Source organism: Augochlora pura, chromosome 5, assembly GCF_028453695.1.
Source record: "Augochlora pura isolate Apur16 chromosome 5, APUR_v2.2.1, whole genome shotgun sequence".
Taxonomy (NCBI): Eukaryota; Metazoa; Arthropoda; class Insecta; order Hymenoptera; family Halictidae; genus Augochlora; species Augochlora pura.
In genome coordinates, this window is record NC_135776.1 from 14476944 (window position 1) to 14491017 (window position 14074).

Consider the following 14074-nt stretch of genomic DNA (forward strand, 5'->3'; position numbering starts at 1 on the left):
AGTTTCTTTATTGCGCCGTGAACGTCTCCTCGGACCTCCACGCGACGGTCGCCGGGAATCGTTTCTTAGCCATTTAACTGCAGCGATCTCTTTGCAAAGCGACCACCGGCGTGTGTCGCGATAATCAAGCGACGACTGGGTACAGTAGGGAATCCAACTCAAATTATTTATAATTTTTCAATTGCTTGTTTCATTTCGTCTTGGCCTCTAAACATATTGAAATTTACGAGTATAATTTCATTTCCGCCAGAATTACAGTTCAAATATCAAATTGTAACAAAATTTTACATATGACGTAAAACCTCTAAGAAAAAAAATATTACATTTTTAAAATATAGTGGTTTAATTGTAGAAATTTAAAATTTCTGTAGAAATATAATTAGTGAACTCTGGGAGTTCATCTAAAAATAGAAAAATTACTGAATGAATTACATTTCATACACAGGTTTATATATGTATATAAAGTTATTTAATAAAAATTTAAAAGGCATTACGTGGGCAAAAGTTTTGTAACGAGCACAGATCATTTATTAAAGATTTTTTGTTCATAGTTGTCGGACAGTAAAATACCGCTGAGGAAATTTTTACCAATTTTTGCGCCATGAAAATTGCATAAAATCAAAGGCTTTTATTCGATTCAATTCATATGTAGAAAAATTGATACTGCATCGATTGCCAATTATACAGCATCGCGAGTATTCAACATTGCTGCTAAATCTGAATAAAATTAAGCTCAGGCACGGCTGGATTTTGCGCAAATAAAGTTTTTCATAACTAAATTACCATTTTTCTTAATATGTATATTTTTTCCGCATAACAATTATATATATAGTATTAATTACATATATTCTTTTCCTAGTGTATCGTACATACACACTTTCACTTTAACCGTTTACTTTAATAATTAATAAAACAATTAAGTAAAGCACGAAACATTCACGAAAGCCATTACAGTGGCGAGTCGTGCCTGAGAGATTAAAGTAGTATAATCTTAATTAAGATAAAAATTAATTTTCCGAAATTAGATTTTAAACAACTCTCTCTCAAAGTCGAGAGAGACTTTATCGACCGGTCATCCGGCCGTAAAAATTTTCGTTTCTATTTTGATTTGATTTATCTTGTCAATCGCGAATGATATTTAATATTTAAAAAGTTATATAATAATATTTAAGCTTGTAGCCGATTTGTATACTACCGGATGATAAAGTGTTAACAAAGTTAAATTAAAACACTGCTTTACAAAGTAAGAAAAAGCATTGAAAGAATGTTAACGCGCCGATCTATGATAACAGAAAGATATAAGCAGAAAAGTGGGAGATCTCCCCATTTTGTAAACCAAGTGTCAACCCTTTGCACTCAGAGCCATTTATCTAATCTAAAATAATTTTCCTGTCTTATATCGACAGCTTCACTATTTAACAATTCCTGTTCCTCGTATCAACAGCTTCATTATTCAACAATCAATTAAACCTAAACATTGTTCCCATAAAAATCATCTCGGGACATTGACGATGCCGCGGAGACACCGAACGAGCGCAAAGGTTTAATACCTGGCAGCGGAGAATTGCAGGCAGGTGAGTCGGTGACTCCGATACTGCGTCACACGACGCAAAAGTTGTTTCGGAGCGATGAATAAATAAGCGAGAGCGAAGAGGAACGGCGCGTTGGGTTACGATCTTATGAATGAGTGGCGAACGAGAGACCGTCTCTATTGTCCATTTCTAGAATGGCACACGAAGAGAAGAGTGGCTTCAAGAATCCCCCCCCCCCCCCCCCCAAGAATGTCACCGGCAGATTTCGAATTGTTGATAGACGGAACTGGTTCGAAAGTTTCTTGCCGGCGAAAATCCCGCCGACTGAAAAAGCCGCGTTTCTCTTGGCTGCAGGAGAACACCGACCATTGTAATTTCTTCGCTATTGACATGCCAGCGAACCGCGGGAGCATCGACGTCGGAGCCATATTAATTTAATTGTTGCCAGCGGAAAAATTCTTGCAAGAAACTGCAAGAACTCTGAAGGGGATGTTTCATTGCAATACGGCGCATTGTCGACGATATGGGCGATGATGCCGTGCTGGATCTGCTCGGAAATGGGCTGTTTTATTGCTTGTCTGTTTGCGAAACATTTTTATTGTTAACGTTGTTTGCCAGACGGTGCTGTTATGATCGATGAAATATATGGTGCGTACGAGTCTTTGGATTATTAGCTACAGGATTTTCACCCTATTATTCTTATTATTATTATCATTCTTCTTATTCTCACTTTTATCATTATCAATATTAAAATTAAAAAAAAATTATTATTATTATTATTATTATTATATTATATTATAGTATTCAATTCATTAGATCATTAGCTACAAGACTCTTGTACTATTACTCTTTTTATTATAATCATTATTCTCATTTTTATTCTTATTATTATTTTTATCATTATTAATATTATTATTATAATTATTATATTATATTGTATTATGTTATTCAGTTCATTAGATTATTAGCTACAAGACTGTTGCCCTATTACTTTTATTACTACTATCATTCTTCTTATTCTTATTATATATTTATATTACTGTATTATTAAATCCCGCATTAAATATCTATAACACATTCGACTGGTCGCATCGCCGGCTACGAGATCTGTGTCGTACATTAACCTTGCTTATTAACTAATTAGGTCATTTGTTCGCAATTGATGCTATTACAATTTTAATAGGATACGCCATAGGCGTAGTCTGAGGTCTTTGCTCTATTAATCCTCGCTGAAACCGACTATGGATGATCGTAACCGAACAAGGGGAGTCGGCAATCGGTAACAAACGCACAAATGATCATTCAGACGGAATCATTTACTCGGTGCAGGCTCGATTTGGCGTGGAAAGTCAATATCCACCGCGGCCGCACCTGTGACGTGCCGTGCACGTCAATGTTTGGTTTATCCTGACTTGAATCGTTAAGTAGTCTATGACAGGGAGGGCTGCAAGCATATTGAGAGCAGGTGCAAATTTGATTAAACAGTTACGGATCATTCGCAAGTATTTCGAAAAACCGATAGAACTGGATTATATGAATAGATTATATAAATATAAATAGATTACACAAGGTGTTTGACAAATGTGTTATAGTTTGGAATTGGAGGATAGCTGAGGTTATTTCGAGCAACTTTTTCCTTTGCAATAATTGTCTGCGAGGCTTCATTGACGAGTTATTAAGAGAAAACTTAGACCAATTGGAGGAGGAGTGCAGCTAATACTCCGCCCTCGCAACAGAGAGTTCGTTGCGTCAGTGATCGCGTGGGTCGAGCGTTAGCTGTATTTCTCCTTTAATTGGTCTACGTTTTTCGTTAATAACTCGTAAACGAAGCCTCGTAGAACATTTTTGCAAAGGGAAAAGTTGCTTGAAATAACCTGAAAAATCTCTTTTTTCCCCGATTGCGAGCCACCCTATAATATAAAACAGATTATAATAGACTACAAAAATAGATTGTAACAGACTATAAAAATAGATTACAATAGACTACAAAAACAGATTATAACAGAGTATAAAAATAGATTATAAAACACCGCCTAACGAGAGGCTAAAGATCAGTCATCGTACAGCAGCGAATAACAAGCCCGCTGCGCCATTGGCCACCGTAACATGGCGCCAGCCACACTCTCGCGCTAATTGGTCAACGTTTTTCGTTAATAACTCGTAAACGAAGCCTCGTAGACAATTTTTACAAAGGAAAAGATTGCTTGAAATCACCTCCGGAATCTTTTTCGTTCCTTAAAGGTGCCATAATCTCGCATTCCATAGATCAGTTATGACAGAACGTGTTGCAACGGATCGCTCGGAAAGGGTCAATGTCGTCTACGTAGAACTCCGGTAATCTCGTAGATTCCGTTAGCGGAATCGTCGGCAACGAAATCCGGCGTCGAACGCGATAAAGTTAGCAGTTCGTTCCGAGGCGTCGAAGTTTCGCCAAGGCCTGCGCCGGTGTATCGACTAGCCCATTTACGAGGACGCCGAACACGTTACGTCGCCGCCACGCTCTCCATATACATGTATACCTCGCGCTTAATCACTGCGCCCATGGCATTGTAATCGCGCCGGTGCTACATGAAATTTTTAATAACATTCCGACTGGACAGCGCGCGCGCGCGCGCTGCGCTAGAGCGCACGGTGTTTCGGCATCGGCGCGGCGTCACACCGCGTCATCGGATTTTATTGCGACTACGAAATTAGGCCACCGAGTGGAAAATATCAGCCGTGTGGCACGGCGAAAATCTCTATTAACTGGCAAAATTCGAGGTCAAACAATACGCGCCGGGATCGACGAAATTTCGTGAATATCAGGCGCCGCGCGCGGCGTAAACGCTGTTTAGTGTCCGCTACTCTTTTGTCTCTTTTGTCCTGCGCATTCGCTGCAGCGATGTTTTCGATGAAACTCGCGCGCACGTCGGATTGCAACCATGTTGCATAGAATGCGGTATAGCGATGGAACAATCGACGGTTTTCAACTTGTTCAACGTTGTTATTCGTTGTTTTAAAGCAACGTTTCTTCCACACTTTTGCGCAATCCGCGAATGATCTGCTGATGGGAGCTTTGTTGAAACTGGAATATTTTTGTTCTATTTGCGAAAGAAAATTTTTATGTTTATATCATTTATTATCTAAGTTAAGAGTAAGGTATCGATGAATTGTTTATCTGAAATTTAGGTTAAACGTTGCCGGGTTATTTTTGATAATCTTTTACCTTTATTTTTGTAATTTCTGCGGTAAAATAATTTAGATTCAGTTAAATATAAAAACTTAATAAAAATATAAAAACTTAATTAAATATAAAAACTTAAAAAAATATAAAAACTTAAAAAATATAAAAACTTCGATACATTTAATTACTCTATAATAACAGAAATATTTACTACCAAATGACAGCTCAATAAAATATTAAAATTCAACAGACAAAGCTTATTTCAGTAATAACTCCACAAAAGTGTAATCTGAGGGGATTCCAGCAACCGCACCCCCATTCATCGAACGAGCGAAAGGGCGATCCTAATAAAAATCCAGGTAAAACTAAGCTGTCATCCAAGGTCTGAGGAAAATGGCCGCCGATCTGGAAATTATCGCGAAACGCACGAGCAGCTTTTCGAGCACGCCGTGGCTTTTAGCTTGGATTTTGTCGATCGTTGGACGATTTAATTCTGACCAGTGTTTCTTTTCCCTTTTGATGCAGTTGCCATGGAATTGAGAACTGTCAAGCCGCGAAACACGAAAAGCGTCCGTCACAGAAGCTCGAAACCTCCTGGCCATTTTCTTTGTAAGTCGAACAGAATTACTTTTCTTGCAGCTTACTTAAACGGGCGAGCGCGCGCTCTCTCTCTCTCTCGCCGTCGCAGCGGTTTTCAATGGTCCCTATTGTCACTAGGACCGTGTCCCTAGACTCCGACGGCCGTTGCGCTCGGCCAGGTCAGGAGTTTTCAGCGACTTCGTCCTAGTAACGATACCAATTATTGGAAGCCGCTGCTCCCCTGCGCTTGAAAAATCTAATTACCTGCTTAACCGGTGCAAGCCCGATTCGGGTCAACTCGAACGCCACTGTTCCCGCGTTTAATAAATACCAGACAGGGAACGTTTATTGCATGCGAGCCGAGTTTTATTAATCGGCTACCGTCGAACGCGTGGCTCGCCACCGCGACAACGAGGGGAGGAACAACTCCCTTATGGTGGTCGACGGTGACGGCTCGTCGATGCATTCTCTTTACACTGCTTTCCAGCGAATTTCCTTGCCCCCGCGCGGAAATTAAACGATCGCTAAATTGCCGATAGTTGAACTGCTACAACATTTTTATGGTAAAATCTATCGATTTTGCAACGGAGAGCCTTGAATTTCACCATGGTTTATTGCTTTTGTACCTTGCCGGTCGTATGACTACTTGCGCCGCTAAGGATATTTACTTATTTTATTTTTGTATAGAAATAGAGCGCATTGTAATGTTATATATATATATATATTTTTTTTTTAAGAAAGATTAATAGTTATTTATGCTTGATCTTGTATTAATAAGTGAGTTTTGAGCTTTAAAACGAGGCCAAGTGGATCATTTTATGACGTTATTTATCAATTTAGAACAGTGTAAATATCGTCAATTTCTCAATGAAAATATCTTTTGTTTATTCATTTGTTAATTTTAAATAATGCCTTGCTCATTGCAATGCCAGTCGCGCGCTATGAAAGCAACATTCTTTGGCTGACGAATATTAATACTTCGCTTGCCTACAGCTTACTAAGAAAGCTTAACGAGCAAATAACTCAAGCTTTGCTTTAATGCTATAATATAACATAATAACATAATTAATTTATGTATATGTATATAAATTAATTATAACTAAATTGAGTTACCCTTAAAACTTAAAGATCGAAAGGAAAGCAACCTACGTTTCAGAACAGTCCAACAGAAAGTCGTTGACAATGAATAAACTATAAAATAAGTAATGTTGATTCCCGACGAATCGGGCCGCTGCTGAATGAACTTCGATATTTATAAGGAGAATAATTAATAAGCTCGTGCTGTCGGGGCGCGGCACGGTCGAACAGATAAGTTCTCGCAAACTTGACCAAGCACAGCCTGGTAATTAAACAATTTATTAGGTTCGCGAAGTTTGATTTACTTATTGAGCGGTTTGAACTGTTATAAATGCTTCTCTGTGGGTCGCCGTTGCTCACGAAATAGGACATGGCATAGTTTTCAGGCCAAGTAGTACACCGTCACTGTGAAATTACATTTCACTTATCGTCGGCACGTTCGAAAGTTTTCTGTATGTTATCGGCGACCCACGCGGCCCTACAATACGGGATCATATTTTTCTTTAAATAGTACATTATGGTTGCGAGATCTCGCGTGGCAATTAAAACAGACGAAACCGACGCTGCGACGATCACCGCGAAATCATAGTTCTGCTGAGAACGTTACTGCTTTCCGTGGAAAAAGTCGTTTTTTCGTTCGATTTTACTGATCGCGCGAATATATAAATTATATATAATTATGCGCATATTATATATTAGGTAAATATTATGGATTATATTATATATTGTCTGAGTATGCTACGTTATATTATATATTGTATAAATATGCCGTTTTATGTGACATAGAATATTTATATAATATATTATTTATATGTTATATAAATATTATGCAAATATTACAGTTATATGAATAGCGTGCAAATATTACATAAATATTATATAAATGTTCTACATTATGTTATATATCATATAAATATCGCATATTATATCACAGATTACCTAAAAACCTAAATCATTAAATTGCTCAAAACATTCGTACAAACACGATTAAAAATATAAAATATCGTCACGAACTCAGAAATAGTTTTTAAAAAGATTCAACGAAATGTTACATATTAAAATACCTTCTCCAGAGACATTATAACTTCCACAGAAACATTTGTCTCTGCACATTATTTTAGTAAATGCATTTTTATAAATTGCAGAACACTGTCATCGAGTAACTGAAAACAACACAACCTTGCGTCTTTGCCTCTCCGATAAAATATAATCGTAGTCGAACGAAAAATACGATCACAAACCTCTAAACAGTTTCCCAGAGAAGAAGCTCCGCGAAACTACGAATGGTTTTATAAAATCTGTTATTTGTTACACGCAAACATCAATATCGAGTGGTAGTATCAGTGAATCGCGCGCGAAACGGCGAATAAAACAATATTGACTCGATAAATTTCCCAAGACAGGAGGTGGATTAACTCCTATTTATACGATCAGACAATTTGCCAGTATATTCCGGCGCAGCAATTACGCAAATAATTGCAGAATATTAATAAATTCGTTGGGATGAAACCGGGCCGTTGTTAGGCGCGGTCGCAGTCACACTCTCTCCTTTCTCCTCTCTCTAATAGATTCAAGTTAATCCCTTGCACTGCGACTGTTTTCACGCCGCGTCGATTAGCACTTATTTGTTCTTAATGCTGTCTTTAATAGGACCGGATAATTCTTGTTTTTCCTTTTACTATCTTTATTTAGTTCTGTTTCTAGACTTTGATAGCAAAAGAATACAAATCGATTTCGATTTAGAAGAAATTGATATAAATTCATATTTAATAGATTTTCCGTGGAATCTTCGTTACGTGACAGACTCGTTGTTATAGAGCAAGCGGTTAATAGGACCAGATAATTTTTCTTTCTTGTATTGTCTTTATTTAATTTCGTTCTTAGGCTTTGATAACAGAAAAATTCAATTTTATTTCGATTTAGAAGAAATTAATAATATTCATATCTAATAAATCTTGCATGGAATCTTTGTCACGGGTTTGACTGGTTATTATAGTGCAAGAGGTTAATTCCAGAATGCGCGGCATCTGCGGCGTTTCGAACAAATAAAACGCGAGCTATTTATGACTGCGCGGATCTTCTTGTGTTCGTAATGAGCGCCGATACAGAATGCGCGAGCTGCGATAAAAAAACGGCTGGTCTACCGAGACGACAGTTTATTTATAACAGATTCTTCTACGTTAAAGTCGCGTTCGAGGTAGTCTGCTTTAACAGCCACGCGACGTTGCCAATGGGCTTTCTTTTTTACTTTCGGTAGCTCCGCTACTAAAGCACTTGTAGGAATTGAGTTTAGATCAGCCGCCGTGTTTCCTTTTGTCTCTGCAATCGGTGCACTCTTCTCTACCGGAACATTGTGGTTTCTATAACAAAATGTCGCCGGACGCAGAACTCGGTATGGCGGAGGAGAAATTATTCGAATGTTGTTCTTCTAGGTTATATTAGGGTGGATTGGATTATGTTATATTTATGTGTGATTTAAGTGTATAAGAAATGTATGCAGAAGTATATATGTTATAGTTATATGTATTATATCTGTATATGATATTGATATCATTAATATCTAGATATTATTATAGATATATATTTAGATATTATGTCTGTATATGGTACATATATATTTAGATATTATATCTGTATATGATACATATATATTTAGATATTATATCTGTATATGATACATATATATTTAGATATTATATCCATATATGATATATATTTAGATATGATTATATATATATAGATATTAGATCATATACATATATTTATTGTATATCATATTTACACATACGTATAAGGCTACAATATTTATAATTATTACTATTATCTTAGGATACACACCCATTGTTTACTCAAACAATTGCACATTTTTTCCAAAGTTCACTACAACACTGCATAAAGCCAAATTATTAAATAAAAGTTACAGTTATCCGAACAAAAATCAAACACAATTACTCCACGGTAAAAACCCATTGTTTAAAGGAAACAAAATTCATCGTTAAATATTCAACAGTGACGTTAAAATATCAGCCGAGCCCGGAATATTCGGTGCGGGTCACGAGCTAATTACTCGGCCGGAATAAACGGAACGTGAAACACCATAAAAATGTGATCGGCCCGAAGCATCGAATAAATGAAAAAAAGAAAGAAAAAAAGAAACGAAGAACGAGGTGGATTTCAATGGCCCAGAAAATTCGATCGACAATCGTCGTGGAATTTCGCCTGGTAAGAAGAGGGAGGGGGGAGGGGAGGGGAGTTGGTTCCGTGCACGGGGCCGCCATTTTTACGTTCAATATTTCCCCGCAACTAGATGTCACCCGTTACTCGCCGGCCCTCACCCTCGGCGACTTGTGCCGCCCTCCGTGCGATAGCGCCACTGGCATGTTTCCAATTTCCAAAGGCAGCAAACAGCTCTTTGTTCCACCGCCCCTTTTCGCCCTCACGGCCCCCCGCCCCACCCCGTCCCGCCCCGCCGCTGCCCTCTGGCCGCTGGTTTCTTGCTCCGGTTTCGGCTCGCCTAAATTTATTCGCAGCCGCGCGGTGCCGACCTTTTCCACCGTCTACCGACGTTCCGGTGTATGATGCACGGGCCACCCCGTAGATTGATGGAAAGTAAAAGTACCCTAATGGGGTCAGCCCCGCGTCGCGTCCCCGCACCCTCACCATAAGAAACGCGAATCGGTAACGCGGCGGTGGTTACGTAACTGCGGCGCGGAATTTCGGGAACGCTGGACAACCGAATTCTCGATTCCGCTCGTCGGTTGGCTAGATTTTTTTCACCCTGAACGCGATTAGAACGGCATCTTCGTTGGCGAAATCTATTTTAAGTTGATAATATTAATTTGTATGGCGGACTAAACACATCTTTTGGAATTAGAAATTAATTTTTCGGAGACTTTGTTCGCCATTTTATTTACCAGGGTGATCCTTGTATAGATCGTATGCATTTTTGCATTAAAAATTAATCCCGCAGATTATATTCATCTTTGTGCACTATAAATTTATTCTTCTGTTGATTACGTCAATATTTTTTTTATACAATATTAATTCTTTGCTAGATCGGCTGCAATTTCATAATAACAGTATTAATTTTGCTTTTTTGTAATTGAAATTAATCAACAATATTTTAAAATAATATTGAAAGGATTTGTGCAAGAATATTTATAGCGAATGTGTTACAGATTTATTATTTGGCATGAGAAATTATTTTAGTAAATTATTTGATAGAGAGTGGCAAATCTTTTATGATAGTAGATGCAGCTATTGATAGTGGTATTATGTTAGTATATCTATGTATAGTATAGATATAGTATATTATAATATATTATATAGTATAGAATATTATATGTATAGTATAGTATATAATACTGTATATAGTTTATATATCTATACTACAAATGCTATACATATACATGTGTGTATATGGATACTAATGGTGGTACTAATACCAACACGTAAAAAATAACAGAGTTTCTTCGAAATCTTGATCGTTTGATTGATCTCCACTAGGTAGCAGAACTCTTCACTCACCCTCCCCTCTTCTCTTTGATTTTTATTATTTGACCTGTGATTTTAAAGGTGTCGTAAAAGTTTCATAGAGTTCTGCAAGTAATATACTTTTTCACGAACATAAAACGTTTCAGTCTCGATCAATAATATTTCAGATATAACCCATATCCCATTTTAGTGAATTATTCCTTTCAATAAATATCAACAATTTAAGAATGATACAAACGAATTAATTAATTGAATTAAATCTTCTATCATTCGCGTTATTTCTAATTACTATACTTCATACACCAGCAGAATGTATACAACTTTATTTAACTGTTATACTTTTAATAACAGTGTTCACTTAACTTTATATAAAAATTTAACTGATTCAATTTAATGTAAAAAATGTGATTATGAAATTGTTTGAAATAATCCACAGGATTTCAATTTTAAATTACTTAAATAACTTTTATGTAACAATTATACTTGTAATAACAGAATTTATTTAACTTTATATAAAAATTTAGGGAAAATATTCTTATTAATTAGGACATATTAAATAAGATATAATATTGTATAATAACACAATAACATATAATATAATATATAATATTGCATAATAATACAATAACGTATTACATAATATATAATATCGCATAATAATATTAATCTATCAGAGCCAATCAAATCTGCAAAATTGCAATGCAACAGCTTTACAAACGCTGCATAAAGAAGAAATTATAAATGAAAAGCGGAGAAATCTTTGCAACGATACAAAAACAAAATAAAATATAAAGTTAATTGTGATCATGCTGCGGAGATGAGTTCCGATTCATTGGCGTATCAATCAACTTTCTTTTACGAAATTTGCAGAGCAACGGGCTAGTAGTATTACAACATCAGAGGGAAAGAATGTTGCCGAGGGTTCTAAAAATAAAATTATGTAGCGATTCCCGTGTAATCTTTTACCTAATGGATTATCCGCGAGGCTCGATTTCTTTCAGTCGACTTCTGTGAAGCGCGCCATCGGATGAATGAATACTTTCCTACATCAATACTTCATCGTTGTGTCATCACAATGACGTTCCCTGCTCTGCATCCAGCTCGCATACACGGCCAGACGTTATGCAAAGAAGCGAGTGTCGCTTACGAAATCGATGACGTAACAAAGGATTCGAAATGGAAATCGTGCATTTAGAAAATGAAAAGTAATAAAGATTACCGAACAATGCAGAAGACGAATGGCCTTCCCTGTCTTCGGCTGCCGACAATTGCATTCGACTGCACTTTCCCTGACATTTCGATGAGTCACATTCGTGTCCGTAGGAACTCCTTGCATCGTTATTCAAGGTTATGTATCAACATTTTCTTGGTGTTGTTCCTTCATTCTGTAAATTTTTTAATTTCTTACAATATATAACATTTAGAGAACAATTGAACATCTTTAAACATTTGAACAATTTAAAGAGTCATTTTATATTCTGTATTTTTAATTGTAATTATTTTATAGCCTGTTTTCTATTTCTTTATCATTACTCTGACTATATTATTTTTCATTGTTATTTCTTTCTTATATCATTTATTTCTCATTATTATATATTTATTATATATTATTTTTTATTAGTATCCCGACTATATTATTTTTCATTTGTTACAACAAATACTTTCCCCAAAATCCTCACGAAAAAATCCGAAAGAATAAAAACAGTTGTAAAACCTCGCTGTTATCTATCAGCGAGCATTTATTTTTCACGAAAGTTTCAACAAATTTTAGCAGAACTTCCATTCACCGTTTTCCCGAATTTGAAAATCCTCTTCGAACCCTCGAGCAGATTAAAAAGTCAGCCATTTAACACGATTTTAGCATCCGTTCCACGGAATTTCAAATAATCGAATGCTTTCCAATTTGCCGAAACACGTTCCTCGATTCGGCAAAAAAACTCGAAGGAATACGGTTGTCCGCGTTAACGTTAAATTGTTTTCCGATCCGTGATAAAGATGATGTTTTCCACGTGGCAGATGACGTTTCATACGGTCCCCGATGTTTCAATCGTCGCGCAGTTAGCCGTTACCTCAACCGCCCGCAAAAACTCAAGGATCCGTCCGCCGGATAAATTTTGATAGTCCTCGGGTTATCGTGGGCGTGCTTGACCTTAGCACTGATTGGTCGATACCTTAAAATAGCCACGGCAAGGATCTGATAACCGGGGCTTATTTATAAATCTGACTCAACATTTTCGTAGCCGTGCGCGCCACGCGGCCAGCCACGCTGTTATTCGTTTATCTTCGCCGCCATTGCGTGATGACCCGCGTCATTGAGACATCGGCTGCGCACGTATAGTGCTCCTTTTAATCAATCAATCCGCCTTCGGACCGCCGAACAATGAAGATCAACCCTCATAATCTCCTCAGGTGAATACCGACTCATTTGATATTTCCGGACGACGTGAAATATTTATTTCATCTCGGATTTCATCGAACGTGGAAAATTGTAGGAATGAATTCCGATTATTATTCATTATTATTATATATATCATTCGTTCATGTTTAATAAATATGTTTGAAGCAATTGCAATTTACAACTTATATGGTAACTGTGACAAGTTAATGTTTTCATAAACGTATTATTATAATCGATATTTTATCTATTTTACTATATGTTTTATCAACTACAAATTTCTACAATATTGACTAAAAATTCAAGCCGTTTACAGCAATTCTGAAGAAATTATTGTTATATAAAATTTGTTTAAATATTAATAGGAGCATATCCTAATTTTCAAGATCGTTGCGCAGCTTTGAATGTGCAGCTGTTCTCAACAACATATACTTCCGATTTTTAATATAAAACTAACTAAACGATCACCGGAAAAAATTTCAAATAAGAAAGGGTTAGACTATAGTGACCTCCAGAGAAGCGTCCTCAGTCTCGAATTCCCTAAGTTTCGTTCGAAATCGCTGACGTCCGACGCCGGGGATCGTAAAATTCGATCGAATGTATCGCAAATCTCGGTCGTCCTTGGTTGAATAGTTGTGCGCCGGTGAATGGTTTTCTCGCGGGAATCGTGTGGCTGCCTGACGAATCTATAATTGGAGCAAGAAAGTCGACGATTCTCTTGTTGTCTTTACGCTTCCATTGTTATTTAAGTCAATGGAGTGAAGAGGCCTCTCCTACCCCTTTCTCTCTCGAACAGTGGACAAAGAGAGTTCCGTCTACGCAGCCATCTGGCAT

At 36.9% G+C, this 14074-nt stretch overlaps 1 protein-coding gene across 1 annotated transcript in view; it reads left to right on the top strand.

The window, feature by feature from the left end:
• The window catches only part of Ih (hyperpolarization activated cyclic nucleotide gated potassium channel Ih), a 233206-nt gene that overhangs the window by 56050 nt on the left and 163082 nt on the right, over nucleotides 1-14074 (top strand). The window contains exon 2 of the mRNA XM_078180819.1: nucleotides 5221-5304. Coding sequence (XP_078036945.1) covers nucleotides 5221-5304 — 84 coding nt within the window. The remainder of the gene's footprint in view (nucleotides 1-5220; nucleotides 5305-14074) is intronic.